At 39.9% G+C, this 20,394-nt stretch overlaps 1 protein-coding gene across 6 annotated transcripts in view; it reads right to left on the minus strand.

Moving 5' to 3' along the window:
- The window catches only part of chd9 (chromodomain helicase DNA binding protein 9), a 194,082-nt gene that overhangs the window by 134,313 nt on the left and 39,375 nt on the right, over positions 1–20,394 (minus strand). For all 6 annotated transcript variants that reach the window (XR_004414545.1, XM_033036335.1, XM_033036340.1 and 3 more), the window contains one exon: positions 4,012–5,726. Coding sequence is in view for 5 of the 6 variants with exons in the window: in XM_033036335.1 (XP_032892226.1) it covers positions 4,012–5,553 (1,542 nt within the window). In the remaining variant the exon portion in view is untranslated. The remainder of the gene's footprint in view (positions 1–4,011; positions 5,727–20,394) is intronic.

Consider the following 20,394-nt stretch of genomic DNA (forward strand, 5'->3'; position numbering starts at 1 on the left):
GTGTGCACTTCAACACTTCGACTACCTTTGACCAAGTCAAAAGGAATTTATATTGATGCTGTAACACTATTCCAGAAGCATCCTATAAAGGTTCTCATTACAAATATCACTGAGCAGCTGCAGCTCTCCCTTTTCCTGAAGACACTTTCTTTAAAATCAATGCATTTTTTCAGCACACTACAAAAATCAACAAAGTATGGAATTTCGAAATTGATAATGTTGCATCTGTTTGTTATCTGCATAATTTGTTCTTGAACTGGATGACAGCAACCTGAATATTGCACACGGCAAAAGAGTTAAAAATGTTTGCAAAAGACCAGAGTAGAGCTACTTTAATTTTGCTCAATAAGCGTGCACCAAGAAAACTATTTTTGGTCAGAGACATAGCCGGAGAGGAAAGTAGAAAAAAATAACACAGACAAGAGAGATAGATCTTCCCAAGATTAAAATGAAAACACACCATTGACAGAGTGGATGGAATTTCTTTCTCTGCAAAGATAAAGTTTCAAATTTAATTAAATGAACATTTCAGTGTTCATAATGAGAATGATCTATAGTCTATTCACATTTATTGATAGATTAAATAATACTAGTGGTGCCAACTTGCAATGTTACGTTACTTTCCCCGCTACCGCAGGAGAAGCAAAACACCTGCCATTATACCTCCTCCCTCGACACTATCTAGGGACCCCGACAGTCTGTCAGGTGAGACAGAGGTTCACATGCACCTCCTCTAAACTTGTCTACTGCATCCTGCTTGGCCTCCTGTACATTGGCGAGACCAATCATAGACTCGGTGAGTGTTTTACTGAAAACTTACGCTGCATCTCCCAGTTGCTAACTATTTTAACTTCCCTTTCCATTCCCACACTGACCTTTCTGTCCAAGGCCTCTTCCTTGCCAGAGTGAGACCACAAGCAAATTGGAGGAACAACACCTCTATTTCATTTGGGTAAATTAAACCCCAGCGGTATGAATGTTGAATTCTCTAATTTTTGTTAACTTATACAAGCACTCCCCTCTCCCCCTTCCTCCATTAAAAGACAGTTAACCAATTCCGCAGTTCACAACGGTGTATCCCTCATGGGACTACACCATTGCTAATCAACCATCAGTCTATCGGAACCACCCTGCCTGACGCCATCTATAGCCGGCCCTGATTTGTCGTGGTCTTTCCTTGCTTCCAGTTCCTCTCCCCTGCAATCAGTCTGAAAATGGGTCCCGACCTAAAACGTCACCTATCAATTTTCTCCAGAGATGCTACCTGACTCGCTGAGTTACTCCAGCATTTGGTCCATCTTTCGTATAAACCAGCATCTGCAGTACATTTTATTACAATGCTAAATTGCAAATGTATACTGGATATTACTGGATTAGCAATCAGAGTTCCAAACCATTGATGTGGATAAGCAAGTTTGATTCCCACCATGACAGCTAGAGTCATTAAAGTAACTAAATAAATCTGGAATAGGAAAACAAATGCTGGTCTCAGTGATGGTGACCACAAAACCACTGGTTCACTGATGTCTCAGAGAAGGAAATCTATCCTAAGAAGGGTCTCGACCCGAAACGTCACCCATTCCTTCTCCCCAGAGATGCTGCCTGCCCTGCTGAATGACTCCAGCTTTTTGTGTCTATCTTCGGTTTAAACCAGCTTCTGCAGTTCCTTCTTATACATATCCTCCTTATCTATTTTGGACTAAACGCAATCCCAGATTAAAGTGATTGACTCTTAATGGGACGAACGTTAAACACCAACCCCTGTCAGCATCAGTCACTGAAAGTAAGCATGCAGGTACAGCAGGCAGTGAAGAAAGCTAATGGCATGTTGGCCTTCATAAGAAGAGGAGTTGAGTGTAGGAGCAAAGAGGTCCTTCTGCAGTTGTACAGGGCCCTGGTGAGACCACATCTGGAGTATTGTGTGCAGGTTTGGTCTCCAAATTTGAGGAAGGACATTCTTGCTATTGAGGGAGTGCAGCGTAGGTTCACAAGGTTAATTCCCGGGATGGTGGGACTGTCATATGTTGAAAGACTGGGCTTGTATACACTGGAATTTAGGATGAAAGGGAATCTTATTGAAACATATAAGATTATTAAGGGATTGGACACGGGGGAGGCAGGAAACATGTTCCCGATGTTGGCGGAGTCCAGAACCAGGATCTACAGTTTAAGAATAAGGAGTAGGCCATTTAGAACGTAGATGAGGAAAAAAATTTTCACTCAGAGAGTTGTGAATCTGTGGAATTCTCTGCCTCAGAGGGCAGTGTAGGCCGATTCTCTGGATGCTTTCAAGAGAGAGTTAGATAGAGCTCTTAAAGATAGTGGAGTCAAGAGATATGGGGAGGAGGCAGGAACGGAGTACTGATTGTGGATGATCAGCCATGATCACAGTGAATGGCGGTGCTGGCTCGAAGAGCCGAATGGCCTACTCCTGCCCCTATTATCTATTATCATCCGTATGCCATGAGTGAAAAAGCTTTATGGGGGAATAAAATAATTTGAGATCAAACCCAGAGCTATCAGGTCAATTAGTTCAAATAAAAAAAATCTAAACTTGGTACCCGAACTGTTTTGCACTATACCAAAGCATGGAGTCCTACATAAACTGTGGAAATAGTGAAGCTCACATTATCATCTTCAGCAATCGCTGGATTAGTGCACCCATCATTTTGGAAGGACTTGCTTCCAGTACTCTTCCAGTCAGCCAAGCAAGAAATCAGTTACCACAACAGAAAGCAACCGTTTTAGTTTACAATTTTGTCCATCTTGCCTGCAATTAGGCCATATTTTGTAGAAGTTTATTCCACAATTTCAGTGGAATAATAATATATAGTAAAGGCAAAACATTTCTTGACAGTATCAGCCACAATCACTGCAGGAGCAACTCCAATGTAACCACCGTTATCCACACAATTTAAGGAAATAAGTATTCCTACTCTTCCAGACTAATGGCTTTAAAGAAAAGTCATTTCAGGTATTCAATAACTCAATTAAATTGTTCTCCATAATAAATCCACAGGAAACTAAACATTTCTTAAAATTTAACATTAACAATGTCACAACAGTAGTACACCAACCCTTATTTAGTCCGGCACCCAAGACATGAAATGCACAATTTATACAAAAGAACCATTAAACTTCCCAATTGTTATTTTACATTTCAACGCCCTCAAATCTGATCATACTTAAGCACTAATATGCAAATCGAACAGCATCAATAGTAAATCAAGGTAATCCAAAAGTGTAGATAACATCAAATTGCTAGCCAATGTGCACACGTCCACTGTTGGCTTTGCCTAAGCCTCACCTCGCCCTTCACCTTCATGTTGCTGCTGCATTTGTACATTAATTTCTCATTAAACACGCCGTGGAAAGTTAAGTCTATTTATAGTACAAGTACCCTTTTAACAAGGTGATAATTGTTAATGTGTGCCAAATAGGTTCTCGCCCAGAAAGCAAAAACTGTACACACCTACACCTTCAGATTTTCAATTTTGTTGCAAGCTTTAAAAGCTGAATGATTTTCTTCTGTTGTTTTCCCACACTTAATTCAATATTTTCCCCATCTTGCAATTCTCCTGTATCCAATTTGCCACAGAATTCATCCATTCTATTTCACTGTCCTCTAACATCCTGCGTCTATTTCTCAACCCATTAATCACAATGGTTAAAATGATGCATTGTCCCTCTGCTCCCCAAAGTGCCTGATGCCTTTGTCGCATAGGCAATTACCTCACACTTGCAGCAACTTTGGGAGCAAAAAATGTTGAACATAAACAAGCACAACCCAAATGGGGTCTTAAGGTAATGCAGTAGGATTAAACCCACTCCAGCAACACTTTAAATTTTCTGAACAATTGCATTAAAAATTTAGCTGCAGTACAATCACAATGGCAGCTGAAAGTAGAGTCTCAGTTGAGCTTATAGGACTTGATATTACAATCCCTACTATAATTGGCACCTTCTTACCAAAAAAACATAACGCAAATGGAAAAGAGTTTAAGTACAAACCTGCCGTTGCAAGGTCAACTGCATAGATCCTTTTGTCGGCAGATGTTGGTTAGTAATCGATGCTTGCCAATGTTGAGAAGGGACGCAACTGGCTGCTGCTGGTTCTTGATGCAACTGATGCTGGATAACCATCTCCTGTTGCATGTTTGAATGATGTTTCACCTGTTGGGGAACCATTGGTCTTGGAACTGGGATTAAATCTCTCTGGCCTTGGCCAGAGTTCCCAAAAGATGTTAACAGCTGATCTTGAAACACATCATCTGTATCCATCCTGGTCAAGGGATGTGTCTGGCGCTGTGGAAATTGATTTCCCTGCAGAGATGAAATCCCAATCGGTTTCCCTTGGGTCGATGCAATAGAAATTTTCACCTTGGACACCGAGCTGGTTGTTATTGGCACATCAGTTGGAACAGAGGGTATACTTGATGGACTGAAATTTCCCTGAGTGTGTGCAGATTGCATAGGCTGCAGTACCTTTTGCTTAGCAGAACTGTTGGGACTAAGCATATGATGTACTGATTCCTGGTTGGACCCTGCTGGCACCGTGAACGCATCACTCCCAGGGAAACAAGTCATGCCCTGGGCGGCCTGATGAGTAGAAAGTATTGTGGTAGATGTCAGATTGTTGCCATTAGCGAGGTTGTTGTTAGGATAGGGATACTGAGGGGTAAACTGGTTTGTATTGTTGATAGAGCAAGTGGTCATTTCTCGCGAAGAACTTGAAAAGCTGACGTTCTGAGGCACACCACCGTGACTGGCACTACCGGTGAATCTAATAGGATGCAAGGGATTCGCAGTGGTGGCTGGTTGGTTAAACTGCTGCACTGTAACAGGGTGCTGAATGGACGAACTAACAGTTGTAGTTGGTTGACCAATGAGATTCATGTGAGGTGAAGCTGATCCATGGACACCCATGAACTGACTGCCTTGATTTAGAGTTTTCTGTCCTGTAGTGAAATGGTTTATAGCCTGCTGAGGTTGCACCGATGCAGGCTGCTGCTGTTGGGGGTTCGACTGATGCAGAGCAAAGTCATGGTGCGTTAAAAAGGGGGTCATCTGCTGTACAGACTGCGGATGGCCTTGCAAGGAATGGAATGGTGATCCATTCTGATTTGAAATGGGGCTTTGGTGACCCCACATTGGACTTCCATCGACAAACGACTGTTCACTATTCTCATTATGGGCAGAAGGAAACAGCCCATTTGTCTGATTTTGATGATCAGGTGAACAATGAAATTGGGAATGTGGAGACAGTACACTAGACTCATTACTGGTGCCCACCAAATTAAACGGCTGGTTCAATTGATGAAGTTTTATTGAATCAAATGTCTGTAACTGTTCAAAATTGGGTTTTTCTGGCGTCTGTGTCTCTGGAACATGATGTAATGGCTCAACTTGCAAAGGTTCAAAATCTGCACTCAAGTTAAGCTCATCAACCAACGAAACGGGTCCTTGTTGTGCAAACCCATCGTCTGCTAAGCCTTCTAATCCTCCACCAAACAAATTGGCATCATCCAAAAAATCCATGATGGGATCAGTCATCTTGATGCATTTATTGCTCAGCAGTAATCAACACTTTGTTCCAAGTGTGCTCACTTCAGCTGTTCTGCAGTGGGTAGCGATACTTAAACCATTCAACAATTAATCCATTTCATGTCACTTTCTATCCACTTACGTCATGAAGGTACCTCTGTAAAGTAGCACCTAGAAAGTACCTTAAAAATAAAGAAAACATAAATTAAACAATGCACTTGATAACGTGCTGTTTTCTTTTTATACTGCACAAGCACATTGGCATCAACCAAACAGGCTGTCACTTCATCCACATGACTGAAGTACTTCAATACACCCATCATGACCCACAACTGTCCCTACATCAGCACACACATTACATTCTCACCTTCACCACAAAGCATCAATCGAGACCAGCAGAAGATTATCCCCAAATGTAAAATACCGTAAATACTTGATATATGAATCGACAGGAAATGGGGAAAATGCCCAGCTGGCTAGGCAACATTACAGTAGAGATTTAATATTTTTAGATCAATTCATATGTCCCTCCAACAGATGCTATTGGACCAGTTGACCTGCAAGTATGCGAGTATCCCACTAGTTACCCATCATGTGTTGCGCACACAACATTGAACTAGGACACACATGGAAATAGCATTTGAGCACTGCAATGAAACCTTGCAAATTAACCCAATTTCCTTGACCTGAATTGAGATAACACAAATACTTATGTGCAGTAATAAATTGATCATATAGTTCCATGCAAATAAAATATAAAAATAAATATAACTTGTCCAGATAAATGGCAGCACAGTGGTGGAGTTGCTGCGTTACAGCACCAGAGACCCGGATTTGATCCTTACTATGGGCGCTGATGGTACAGAGTTTGTACGATCACCCTGTGAACGCATGCATTTTCTCTCTCTCTCTCTCTCTCTCTCTGCTACGGTTTCCTCCCAAGATGTGGGAGATTTGCAGAATAATTGGCTTCTGTAAATTGCCCAAAGATGTGCAGATTTTTAGGATAATTGGCTTCTGTAAACAGTGTGTAGGATAGAATTAGTTTATGGGTGAACGTTGGTCGGTGCGGACTCGGTGGCCCGAAGAGTCTGTTTCCGTGCTGTATCTCTAAAAAAAACTAAAAAAATCTATTTTGTAAATGAAAAGAATGTTGAGCATGCACAACAGATCTACTGCAAGCTGTAAAGCAAGAGAGATGAACAATCTGGGCACAAACCTCTAGCTCTTAAAAATTATACAATCAAAGGTAGAGTCGCAGGTAGAGAAGGTGGTCAAATAGGCTTTTGGCTCTTTGGCCTTCAGCAGTCAGAGCACTGAGTATAGAAAGGTCATGTTGCAGTTGTATAAGACATTGGTGAGACCGCATTTAGAATATTGTGTTCAGTTCCTATACCATGTTATAGGAAAGATATTGTCAAGCTTGAAAGGGTTCAGAAAAGATTTACGAGGATGTTGCCAGGTCTAGAGGGTGTGAGCTATAGGGAGAGGTTGAGTAGGCTGGTCTCTATTCCATGGAGCGTAGGAGAATGAGGGGAGATCTTATAGAAGTATTCAAAATCATGAGCGGAATAGATCGGGTAGATGCATAGAGTCTTTTACTCAGAGTAGGGGAATCGAGGACCAGAGGACATAGGTTCATGGTGAAGGGGAAAAGATTTAATAGGAATCCGATGGGTAAATGGAACAAACTGCCAGAGGAGGTAGTTGAGGCTGGTGGAACTAACCCATCGTTTAAGAAACAGTTGGACAGGCACATGGATAGGACAGGTTTGGAGGGTTATGGACCAAGCGCAGGCAAGTGGACTAGTTTTGCTGGGACATTGTTGGCGGTGTGGGCGAGTTGGGCCAAAGGGCCTGTTTCCACACTGTATCACTCTGACTCTCTAGGACTATAAATATGAATCTTTGGTTCTTTACAAATACTCAAACACGGTGTATTTCAAGCACTTCCTCCTGTCACGTTTGATTTTCCCATGTTTCTGTATTTACCTTTATTTTTATTGCTTGGTTTTTATGCGCTGCATACTCCACATAGTATAACACATCAAGTCAACAGAAACTTGATGGGAGATTTGCCAAAAGTACTAACCATGGCTGCCAATTTACAGTCATATCCTTTAAATGTCTGCAGATTTACAAGCGTCAAAGATTGAAACCTAAAGTGAAAAAAAGTAGCCTTGTAAAAGGGTGGCGCAGCAGGCAGATGGTCGAGCAGCGCCAGAGACCCAGGTTCAAACCTTGCCACAGTGTTATGCGTGGAATTTACACATTCTCCCTGTGATCATGTGCGTTTCTTCTGGGTGGTCCGGTTTCATCACACAGTTTCATCACAAGTCATGCCAGTTTATAGATTGATTGGCCTCTTAAAATTGCCCCTAATCTGCAGGGAGTGGATGCAAAAGTGGGAAAACAGAAAGTGTGAATGGGTCATCGATGGTCAGAGTAGACTCTGTGGGTGAAAGGGCCCGTTTCCTTGCTGCGTCATTAAAACTAAATCTAACAAGGCAACATGCTTTTTCCAGAAAGACAGTAGCTTTGAGAATTTTCCCCAGAAATAAGGTGGTGAAGAAACCATTTAGCACATTGGCCTTCATCAGTGATGGACATGGAGCAAATGAGACTAGACACATTGTAGTGGTGAGGCTGTACTTGCAGCATTGTGTACAGGTTATGTTACCCTGCCAGAGGAAAGATGCCATTAAGCTGAAATGAGTGCCAAGAAGATTTACAAGAACTATGCCAGGATTCAAGGATTTGAATTACAGGGAGAGATCAAGCAGCTCGGACTTTATTCTTTGGAGTGTAGAAGACTGAGGGATGACCTTCTAGAGCTGCAAAACAATAAAATAATGGGGAGCTTAGATACGGTGGATGCACACTGTCCTTTTCCCCAGTTATGGTGAATAAAAACATTTAGAGGGCACTGGTTTAGGGTGAGGACGGACAGATTTAAAAGGGAGTCAAAGTGTGATTTCTTCACAGAGGATAGTGCACATACTATCAGACTCTGGACCTACCAGAGAAAATGGTTGAGACAGGGACAATAACATTTAAAAGACATTTGGACAGGTACATGGGCTGGAAAAGTTGAGAGGGATATGGACATCTTAGTCAGTGTGGATAAGGCGAGTCGAAGGGCTGCTTCCGTGCTGTACTACTCTCGGGCTCCGAGAACACTCTTCATCATCTATTTGCCTGACCACTGATTCAATGTAAATCCCCCTTCAGTGTGTGCACCACAGGAAATAAGTAGCCGTTGAGACAGTCTTAATTACTTTGTGTGAGAGATGTAATAGTTAAGGGAACTAAAAGCATATTCCATGCTGGGAGGAGCAGAAATGAAAGTAAAACCAACACAAACCATTTATGACTTGAGTGCCTGAAATATAACCAGCTTTTTTTTGGCTTGGCTAAAAATGGGAAGCAATATAAATTAATACCCAAGATCACTTCCCTCCTCCCTTCTCCACACCCCCTCCCCTTCGCACCATGCTTAGACAAATTATGTCCATGTCTCTCGAAACCAAAACAAACCAAAATGGAAAAATGTAAACAGATCTGATCCCCACTTTTTAGTTTTCTGGATTGCTGAAAAATAATAGGTTCTCCAACCTAAGAAAGTACTTCGCAATGTAAACCATCTATTCTACTAATAAATACAATTTAAAAGACATTGCATGCTGGGTCAATAAATATGTCAAGGGATCCTTGCCCCTCAACCTGATGAATCTGAACTTAAACTTTAATCCTCCCTGATATTAAAAAAAATCACACCATCTTTCAGCAGTTGGATTCGCACTGTTGAATTTAATAACCCTGTGCTTCTTTGCACAAATCAAAAGCCTCCTTTCGCCATGCTTTAAAAAAAAACACAAAGGTAATTCAGTATTTAAAACGATAAATCATCTTATAAACAATCCGCACAGAAAAACACGTTTTTCAAACTTCTGTAGGCTGCATTGATAATATTATTCTCAGCCTTACTCAGACAGGCAGCTCGATTTGTTACAAACACCTATGAGAGAGAAGCGATTGTCACCAAACTTCTGAATTCTCTGGGGTGGAACCCTCTCCAAGACAGACGTGAAGCTCACCGTTTGACCTGTTTTTACAAAATGTTAAATGGTCAGCTCGCCATAGATTACAAGACCTACACCAAACCCAAACCAATTAGGATCAGACGAGGGCATTCGATCCAATTTGTGATCCCAGCTACAACGACAGCAATTCGTTCTTCCCCCGCACAATTAAAGCATGGAATAATCTCCACCCTACTATAGTTACCCAACCAGATGCAACTAAATTTAAAGTAGCTCTTTCTTCCCAATAACCCTTTCTGGCTTAAGTCCTCCCTCCACCACCTCCAGTTTAAATTCCATTTGGAATATTTTGGAGGACCAAGAAGCCAAGAACCAAGAAGGCTTTCCTGAAATTGCCCATCCATAAAATGATAACACAACTCCATGAACATGGGCATTGGAGGGTATCTACTTTGTCAGAGCAGCTTGCAGTAAACAATGGCAATTACCTAAACACATAAATTGCCACAAGGATAAAAATAATCTTCCCAAAATTATTTAAAACAAATGATAACAAAATCATTAGCTGCTGTTTTAAATGAAGCTTCAATTAGGAACAACCAAGGTTCAAATTAACATAAGACATGGAAAACTAAAATAACCTGAACATAAACAAATACTTTTAATATTAATGCCAATGTCAAACCAATGCTGGAAATCTGAATAAAAGCTAAAAATGATGGAAACTCACTTCAGGCAATATCTGTGGCAAGGAAACAGTTAAATTTCAGCTGAAAGACTCTTGGTCAGATTTTCAGTGGTGGATATATCCTTTAGCAGACAAGGAATAGTCTTAAATGATGGAAAATCCTCCATATTTGTTAAATGCTCCTCTGCTCAAAGCCTAAGTAACTCAGAACAAGCTTTACCGGACATTAAGCAAGAGGAATTCTGAATAATTCTGTCCAAATCAGGAACACCAGCGAATCTGATTGAGTAGGTCACGGCAAGATGAGCACTTAACAAATTAATTCAGGGTCTAAGGAAGTCTGAATTCATTGAAGTTTGTGATTTTTTGCATGAAAGGATGCCCAGAATGAAAATGCAACAAGTAGGGAAGCTAGTGCCATGGATAATGATTTCTGTACATTTTCTGGACTACGTGCAATGCAGACAAAACATTCTGTTGGCTGCACAGAGGTTACTTTGTCAGCCGGAGGCAGGCCCTCCGAGCTGAAGGATACCCATTTGATCTATGAGACATCTCCTTGGAAGATCAGGTTCAAAATCCCATCAATTAAAATACACTTCAATGTCACCAGATGATGCTCATTTCAACCACCTTTAACTGATGCATAACAGTGCCCAACATTAACCAAACTCTATAAGTGCAGCCATCTAATTAAATTCCCTCAGGCTTATTTGGTTTGCCTTTCTATTGTAAACAATGTGGTAAATTCTGTAGAGAGATATCATTTCTGGACACATTGCATGAGATGAAGCCAAATTATACAATTTGGAACAACCATTAAAATAATCATGGACCGAGAACAAATGACTGCATTCAGTAGGTTTGGCAGGTATTTCAAACTCAACTATAGTGACACTTTGTTTTTATTGCAGGTAATAAATTGTATAGGTTATTGTCAGAGGGCACACCAGTGACCACAAGCATGTTAAAGTTTACTTTCTCCCTTTGGCAGGCATAAACCTACAAACTATAAGTTAATGTTCCATTACTTGTTCTCCATACCCTAGGGACCATAGGAGCTGGTATTACCATATGATCGGAAAAACAAAGCAGTTTTCTTTCTACACTTCAGACGAAATGTGTTCAAGATTTCAAACGCTTGATACGAATATTCCAGCCTTCAGATAAACTTGTAAAAAAAACCTGTTCAGATAAACAAGAGCACCTAAAGCACAATAACCTGAACAAGCAAAGTTAATTATCTTGTTCAAGAAGGAACTGCAGATGCTGGAAAATCGAAGGTACACAAAAATGCTGGAGAAACTCAGCGGGTGCAGCAGCATCTATGGAGCGAAGGAAATAGGTGACGTTTCGGGCAGAAGGGTTTCGGCCCGAAACGTCACCCATTTCCTTCGCTCAATAGATGCTGCTGCACCCGCTGAGTTTCTCCAGCATTTTTGTGTACCCAAGTTAATTATCTTGATGCTGTGGGCTTATGACACCAGGTAAACTTTTGATGCTCTTAAAGACAGTCTATGCATCCACTGTCAAACGCAGAAGGCAGAGTTATCAATTGAAAGCCAAGTATGTCAGTTTGCTCCACCACTGGATTCCATGTAAACGGCAGCATAGTTGCACAAGGATTCCTAGCATTGTCTGAGGTAATACCCCGTTTCTTAGCTAGTATCCAAAAACTTCTATGAAAATTATCAGGCTTTGGATTAAGAGGGAAAGAGGAAGGCACGTTATCTTTCAATAAGATTCAGTGTTAGTTCAACACTTTCAATTACTTGTTTTAAGTTTAGTTCACTTTTTCCCCAGAAAATAAATAGTATTTGGACAAAAGAAGGACAGTTAGGTCAAACAATACAATGAGCAGTGCACATGAATAACAGGCACTGCCAACTTTGGTTGCTTCAATTTTTTTGGTAATTCTGATAAACAGTTAAAAGCAAGATGCTTTTAAACTAAATAGAGGGAAAATTCATTCAAAAGAATAAATCATGATGCAGTGTAATCATGAGTTCCAATCTAGTTATATTCAAATAATAACTCTGCTTGGTTCTCCAATCAATAATTCTTCCATTCACTTTAAAATGTAACGTTCCAATCAAAATGTGGCTTGTATTAACTTAAATAAAATTAACCAAATTGAAAAGAATTAACATGCAAACTGTCCATAAATTTGTGCAAGTACGCAATATCCTGATATATTAACCATCAGTTTGCAAAAATTGCATCTTTGACTAAATTTCTTCTGTGTCTTCCCACAAGGATGTATTTGCACATTAGATGCTTATTAAATTCATGCCAGAAATGTATGTTAAAATTACAATTTTACCTCCCCTTTCTATTTTTTCTATCTCTTCTGTCTTTATATCGCTCAATCTCTCCTACTTTATCTGAATCAACCTTCATCTTAGTTCTTCACATCGTGCATCTCATCTGGAAGGATACAGTGTGGAAACAGGCCCCTTGGCACAACTCGCCCAACAATGTCCCAGCTACCCTAGTCCCACTTGTCTGTGCTTGGTTCATAACCCTCCAAACCCGTCCTATCCATGTACCTGTCCAACTGTTTCTTAAAAGATGGGTTAGTCCCACCAGCCTCAACTACCTCCTCTGGCAGCTTGTTCCATACACCTACCACCCTCTGTGTGAAAAAGTTACCCCTCGGATTCCTATTAAATCTTTTCCCCTTCACCTTGAACCTATGTCCTCTGGTCCTCGATTCCCCTACACTGGGTAAAAGACTCTGTGCATCTACCCGATCTATTCCTCTCATGAATCTGTATATTTATGTTTAAGACTTATAGATCTCCCATCATCCTATGCTCCATGGAATAGAGACCCAGCCTACTCAACCTCTCCCTATAGCTCACACCCTCTAATCCTGGCAACATCCTCGTAAATCTTTTCTGAACCCTTTCAAACTTGACAATATCTTTCCTATAAAATGGTGCCCAGAACAATATTCTAAATGCGGTCTCAATGTCTTATACAACTGCAACATGACCTCCCAACTTCTATACTCAATACTCTGACTGATGAAGACCAAAGAGCCAAAAGCCTTTTTGACCACCTTATTTACCTGCAACTTGACGTTCATCGAACCATGCACCTGTACTCCTAGATCCCTCTGCTCTACAGCACTACCCAGAGGCCTACCATTTACTGTGTAGGTCCTGCCCTTGTTCGACGTCCCAAAATGCAACACCTCACACTTCTCTGTATTAAATTCCATCAACCCACCTGGCCAATTGATCAAGATTCTGCTGCAATCATTCACAACTATCTTCACTGTTTGCAAAGCCACTAACTATGTTCTCATCCAAATCATTGATGTAGATGACAAACAGGAACACTGAGTTGCTTTTCTCCAGCAAATTCCAATCCACTATACTTGGAACTTGCAGTGATCTCCACTGCACCTTTTCGGATCAGATTCACTCATGGAACAGATTTCAGGTGGAACAAGTAACAAACACTTCAAATAAATTGCCTGCTTGTTCACAGCCAAATCCAAAAGCCTTTGTTTTCATTGTGTGGGGGGTCTGCAGATTCAGATTAGCTTTTGAATTTCGTCTGGTGTAGAGATCACAAAGTCACTTTTATACCACCACTGTTTTAGTTAAGATTCGGGGAGACTGGCGCCTGAGCAAGAGCCTGGAATTTGCACTACTAATACCGACTCCCTTATCCCCACAGCAGATCTGTGTTCACACACAAGAACCACAGCCAACATTTCACATCAGAATTGGGTCAGTTCCACTCTGCTGACGTAAGTGGCTTCTCTGCTGCCGTGTCGGGAAAGCTGAAGGTGTCATAAAACAGTCAGTTGTGTAATTCTTAAAAAAGAAATAGATAAATAGCCAGTGAATGGAGTACTTGCATTACTACATGGCATATATAGAAATATATTTCCGGTTTAAAACAAGGTAATTAATTTATAATCCCAGAATGTGGATTAAGTCTTCATTTTATATAGTTCTTTCACAGGGTGTGCATGCCTCTTGCCAGGCTGACATCTGCTGCCTTTAGCCCCTGCCCCACTTTGCCGAGTTACTCACGAATTCATCTCAGTTTTCCCCTTGATTCAAACTCGGAGAATGTCCGTAGCAATCCGTAGCGAGTCCGTAGAGGCTCGTAATGCCAGCCGTAGGTACACTGGGATCAGGTAGGTCGGGATGTAGGGACAATTTACACTAGGGACAATTTACATACACAAGCCAATTAACCTACAAACCTGTACGTCTTAAATGCTGACACTTCAGTAATGAACCAAAGGTTCTATTTTTTATAACTAAGGTAATTACAAATACATAATCTGCTCAGGACATTGGAAAAAACACTCACTGCCCCTGAAGAATGTGGATATCAGTGAGAGGGAACAGGTGGGCAGGTGTTACATCTCCTGTGGTTGCAGGGGAAAGTACCTGGGGAGGGGGTAGTTTGTGTGGGAAGGGATGTGTAAACCAAGGAGTTGCGGAGGGAGCGGTCTCTGTGGTCTCTGGAGATGGGAAAATTTGATTAGCGGTGGGATCACGTGGGGTGACGGCAATGTCGGAGGATGATGTGTTGTATGTGGAAGCTGGTAGACGAAAGGCGAGGACCAGGAGAACTTTGGCCTTGTTGCGTCTGGGGCTAGGGGGAACGTGAGCAGAACTATGGGAGAGAGGAAGTGCGTGTGAAGGACCTATCTATGACAGAAGGGAGAAACCATGTTCACTAAAGAAATTTGAAGAATGTGGAATGGTTATGACGGAAATGGAGAATTAAGCAACCTGCTATATATTAATTGGATTCTTCACTTGAAAATGTGACCATCACTAATTGATTTTAAGTCAAATGGATATACATCAGCAGTGTCTTTTATTCTGAAGAAATGGCTCATTTAAATTGGGGGGGATAAAATGCAAACTTAAATTTAATTAACCTCGACATTTGTGGGATATTGTCGGACAATCATCATAAAAGCTGCTGCATTGCTCGTGTGACCCAAATGGAACAATGGAACCCTGGTCCAACACAATTTGACGGACAATGCTCTTTGGGTATAGGCAGATTGTGAAGAAATTGCAGACAGGCAGAGGAGAAGACAAATCTATGGACTGACAATACATAAGTATTTGATTGTACATTCCATCTCCAAGACAAAATATTCAGAATAACAAGGTTTTTAAACCAGTTTGATTCTACAAATACACGTCTATCCAAAATTGGTTTAAATCTGTGCATGTCACTCGAAGATTGATGTATGCAAAGCACTAACACGTTACATGCAAATCAATACTTGTAGAAGAAACGTCTACTTCCTTAGTTTCCTTATGACTACTCAAAAAGAACATATGCATGTAACACATCAACCGTTCTTGTGTGAATCCAATAAACCATCCCATTCCTAATCACTCGTGATAAATTGAAGTCTGTAGAGGTTCACAAGACATACCCTCATGCAAAGTTTTTAAACAGGAAACTCTGGATTTATTTTTGTTTTCAGTTGCTCTGACACTCCAAGAAAAATATAGTAACCTGATTGTGCAAAAGGTAAAACATTAAAATTGACTGATCAAATCATTCATTTAGATGTTAAATGCTGTGGGCTCTGTCCAAATAGTAACAACAATACCACATGCATCCCTTGTTCCTCCTTCTGTACTTCAATCACACACTCAAGCTTTTCCCAACTCTGCTGCAATCACCAATTTTGCTGGTGCTTTGCACACGAGAGGTTTCTCCTGCTTACTACCCCTAGCATGTTAGTCAATCTTAATACAACATTTATTTCTTTTTTTTTTCCAACCATTGGCAGTCCTTTTGTCCTTCCCATCATGTTATTAATATCACCTTGTAACTTTAGACTTCAGAGATATAGCTCAGAAATAGGACCTTCAGCCCAAGTTTGCCAGTGGTCACCCTGTACACTAACACTATCCTACACACAAGGGACAAATTTACAATTTTACCAAAGCCAATTAACCTACAAACCTGCTCATCTTTGGTTTTGTGAAAGGGCATCTGAGCACTCAGAAAAAACCCCATGAGAACGAACAAACATCTGTGGTCAGGAAAAAACCGTGTCTCTGGCAAGGCAGCAACTCTACCGCTGCGCCAACCAAGCTTGTTTTGGCTCTCAGAAATGTAAGTATGCCTCTCTTCTGATTTGTATTATTCCAGCAACTAATAAAAACAAAAATAGTTACAGATGAAATTTTGTCGGACACACAACTCACTTCTAATCCTTTGGAAAAAGTGTCCTTAAATCTTATACTTTTAACTCCAATCAGTTTCTCAAAGAATTTGCTATATTCTTTTCTCACTTTTATCAGAATATTTCTCCAAACATGTTGTCACAGTACAATGCCCAGCCTTGAAGACTTGTATGCCTCTTTTCAGATGGTATCCCCTAAAATTATTTACATAATCATAGAACAGTACAGGAACAGGCCCACAATAATCAAACAACATGTGTCCTTTTTCAACTTTCTTTCTCCAATTTAGTCCAACTCATGGTATATTTCCACTGCACAATTGTTTCACTTATTTAGGTGCACACCTCTGAAGTGTTCAGCAATTATATATCTTTCCAATCCTACATCATTACCCAAAATGTCTACCTTGAAGTCTTTTAGCTCATCATCTACATGCTCTTGACAAAAATCACCTAAATATAGGAGATTACTTCCATTTGTACACTGACAAACAAGTCACTCCAACACCTCTTGATTCTCCAACATCTGTCTCGTAACCCGGCCAATGATTCTTCACACCACACCAAGGTGATGTTTCATTGAGTTATTGCTCTTTGTGGTACTTTTACACGAGCAAACTAGTAGCCACTTCTGCCTTGACAAGTTCTAGAAATGAAAAGTAAATCCCTGCTCCAAATACTCTGAATGTTTCTAACAGACATAATAGGGCTTGATCCAAGTGTACATTTATTATAACAACCACGCATGCAGAGAAAAACACACAGAATAAGATTGCAGACGGAAAAAAAAGCTCCAAAACAGTTCCTGATATTCAATGGATAAACCCTGACGCCCAGTGATAGCTATCAATACAATCAGTAGTGATTATATTCCACACTTCTGTTCCCATCAATGGGAAAAAAACCCACTGCGTTCTGATTTACAAAAAATGGAGACATAAGGAATTGCACGTGCTGAAATCACGAGCACAATACTAACTGCTGGAAGAACTCAGTGGGTCAGTCTGCACCTCTGGAGGGAATGGACAGACTACATTTCCGGTCAGCACAATCAGTCTCAAAGATCCCAACCCAAAATGTCGCCTATCCATTCTCTCCACAGATGCTACTTGACCCGCTGTGTGCCTCCAGCATTTGGTCTTTTCCTCCAAAACAAAATTGGATTTTGTTTAACTGCATCCATTGTCTGCAACCATTTGATGCAACATCTTGATGTTGCATCAAATTACACAAGCACTTTCAAAGCAATCAGAATTAGATCAAGTTTTCAGGAGTAATTACAACTCAATGCCTAGAGCAACGAGGGATGTCTTAAACACCCCTGGCCAATGTGCGAGTGAGCTGCATTTAACACTACTCCATTCGTATCGACTAGAATATAAGGCTGCTCACGTTGGTTTCCCCAGCGTTTTTGACGTATGCATGCCCACACAAGCATTCAGTGCATCACGAGTCAGGTATGCACTTGCACAAATGAAGCAGCCCTCCCTGTTTTCAAAGATACCTGGAAAGCTTGATTGCTCCAAATTAACTCGAGGTTTAAAGTGAACGGAGAAAAAGAAAAATATGAAATTCATATTTCAGAAACTGGGTACCACTGCAAAGACCAGCATGTATTGTCCATTCCTAATATCTTCAGGGAAAGTCACCTTCTTGATTCACTGCTGTCCTTCACAGACAGGTCGCCCCATAGTGCTGTTCAAGAGGGGAAATTTCTTCAGACGTTTTGGATGATCATAGCCATCTTCTTTTGTACGCGATATGGCTCCAACCATTGCAGTGCTTTGCCCTCGATTCGCTATAATTTCAACTTTAACAAGCTCTTTGGTGTAACATTCAGTCAAACACAGGCTGGAGTTCAAAGGCAGTCACTGCCTTCAGCTCCGATTCCTGTTTGAACCAAGATTATGGTGGGCTCTAGAACCAAATGGTTCTGGCAAAGCTCAAACTGGGAATTGGTGAGCAAGTTCTTTAGATGTCACTTGACAGTACCAATGACAAAGTTTGCCACAACATTTGTTAATGATTGGAGCAGACCGACGGGCAGGAATTTATCCTGAACAAGATTTGCCTGAGAAATGTTCTGTGTCATCAGGTGAATGCCAGTGCAGGGCAAACTCGAGTGAAGGTGTGCCTCATTCTGGAGCACATATCCTCATTACCACAGCTGAACTGTTGAGTAGCCAGAAATCTGAACTACTTTTTGCTACCACGTGAAGTCAATCAAATTGCTGAAAAGACTGTTTCTGTGATTGTGGAGATCTCAGTAAGAAGTCAAGATGGATCATTCATTGAGCACATCTTTATTTTATTTTTATTTTATTTTTTTAAATATTTTATTTATTAGAAGTGAGTACAATGCATTGGTACAAAAACGATGTTAACATATTACATTCTCTGTACAACTTCCCTTTTTTTTTTTTAAGAGAGAAGTGAGAAAGGAGAGAAGAAAAAGAGGTTGTGAAAAGTGAAGAATAGATTAGTGAGCGTGGGTGAAAAACCAATAAAGAAAAAGTGAAAGAGAAGGAATAAGTGAAGAAGGAAAGCAGGAGGGAGATTATTCCATTGCCACAGTGAGATGTTTTTTTTTTAATATTCTAAATCATCTTTCACCCATACCTGAAACTGTTGGTTTTCATGATACTATGTCACCACATGAATCCAAGAAATCAATAACTGGGGACCAACTCCTTAAGAATAGGTCTTGTTTGTCTATTAGGAGGAGTCTCATTTCTTCCAAATGTGCTGTGTCCAGCATATTACTGATCCACATTTTAAATGTTGGTATTTTAGCATTTTTCCAAAATTTAAGTATAAGTTTTTTTGCTGTTATTAACCCATAATTGAAAAATGAGTTTCGGTGTGTATTTAATTTGTTCCCATCTCCACTTACTCCAAATATAATCATTTCAGTATTAGGTTCCATTTTTGTCTTAAATAGCTTTGAGAATATATCAAATATATCACACCAAAATTTATAAAGTTTTGAACAAGAGACAAATGAGTGCGTAATATTGGCATCTTGAGAAAGACATTTATCACAGATGGGAGAAATATTTGGATAACATTTATTCAACCTAGTTTTGGAATAATATAATCTATGTAATATTTTAAATTGAATTAAGTTATGTCTAGCATTGATCGAACATTTATGTATATGTATCAAATATTTTTCCCATGTTTCTTTTGAGATTTTTATCATTAATTCTTTTTCCCAGTCTTCTCTAATTGCCTCTGTTGATGGTAATTCTATATTTAAAATACTGTTATACAAGTATGATATTAATTTTGTTGACTCTGCATTGATATTCATTACTTCTTCCAGTGGGTCTAAAATTATACTTTGGAATCTTGGTATATATTTCTTCATAAAGTCACATACCTGTAGGTATTTAAAATATTGATTGTTATTCAATTTAAATTTTGATTTTAGTTGTTGAAATGATAATAAATTTCCCAATTCATACAAATCACCTACCTTTTTAATTCCCAATTTTTCCCATTGTTTATATGTTTTATCCATACCAGATGGTTTAAATACTGGGTTATTCACTATTGGTGTTAACACTGATAAATTTCTTAATTTTAAAGTTAATTTTATTTGTTTCCAGATTCGTATTGTATTTTGTATAATTGGATTCTTCTTATATAACATATTATTCAGCTTTATTGGGGAAAAAATGATCGCTCCTAGATCGTAGGGGGCGCAATCCTCTTTCTCCATTCTTATCCATTCCAACTGTTGAGCAGAACTGTCCAACCAATAAATTATATTTTTAATATGTACTGCCCAATAATAGTATAGAAAATTAGGTAATGCAAACCCCCCAACCTCTTTGAGTTTGCAAAAGTGATTTCTTTTAATTCTATGTGCTTTATAATCCCAAATAAAATTAAAAATATTCGAGTCTAATTTTTTTTAATTT

Source organism: Amblyraja radiata, chromosome 17, assembly GCF_010909765.2.
Source record: "Amblyraja radiata isolate CabotCenter1 chromosome 17, sAmbRad1.1.pri, whole genome shotgun sequence".
In the NCBI taxonomy this organism is placed as follows: Eukaryota; Metazoa; Chordata; class Chondrichthyes; order Rajiformes; family Rajidae; genus Amblyraja; species Amblyraja radiata.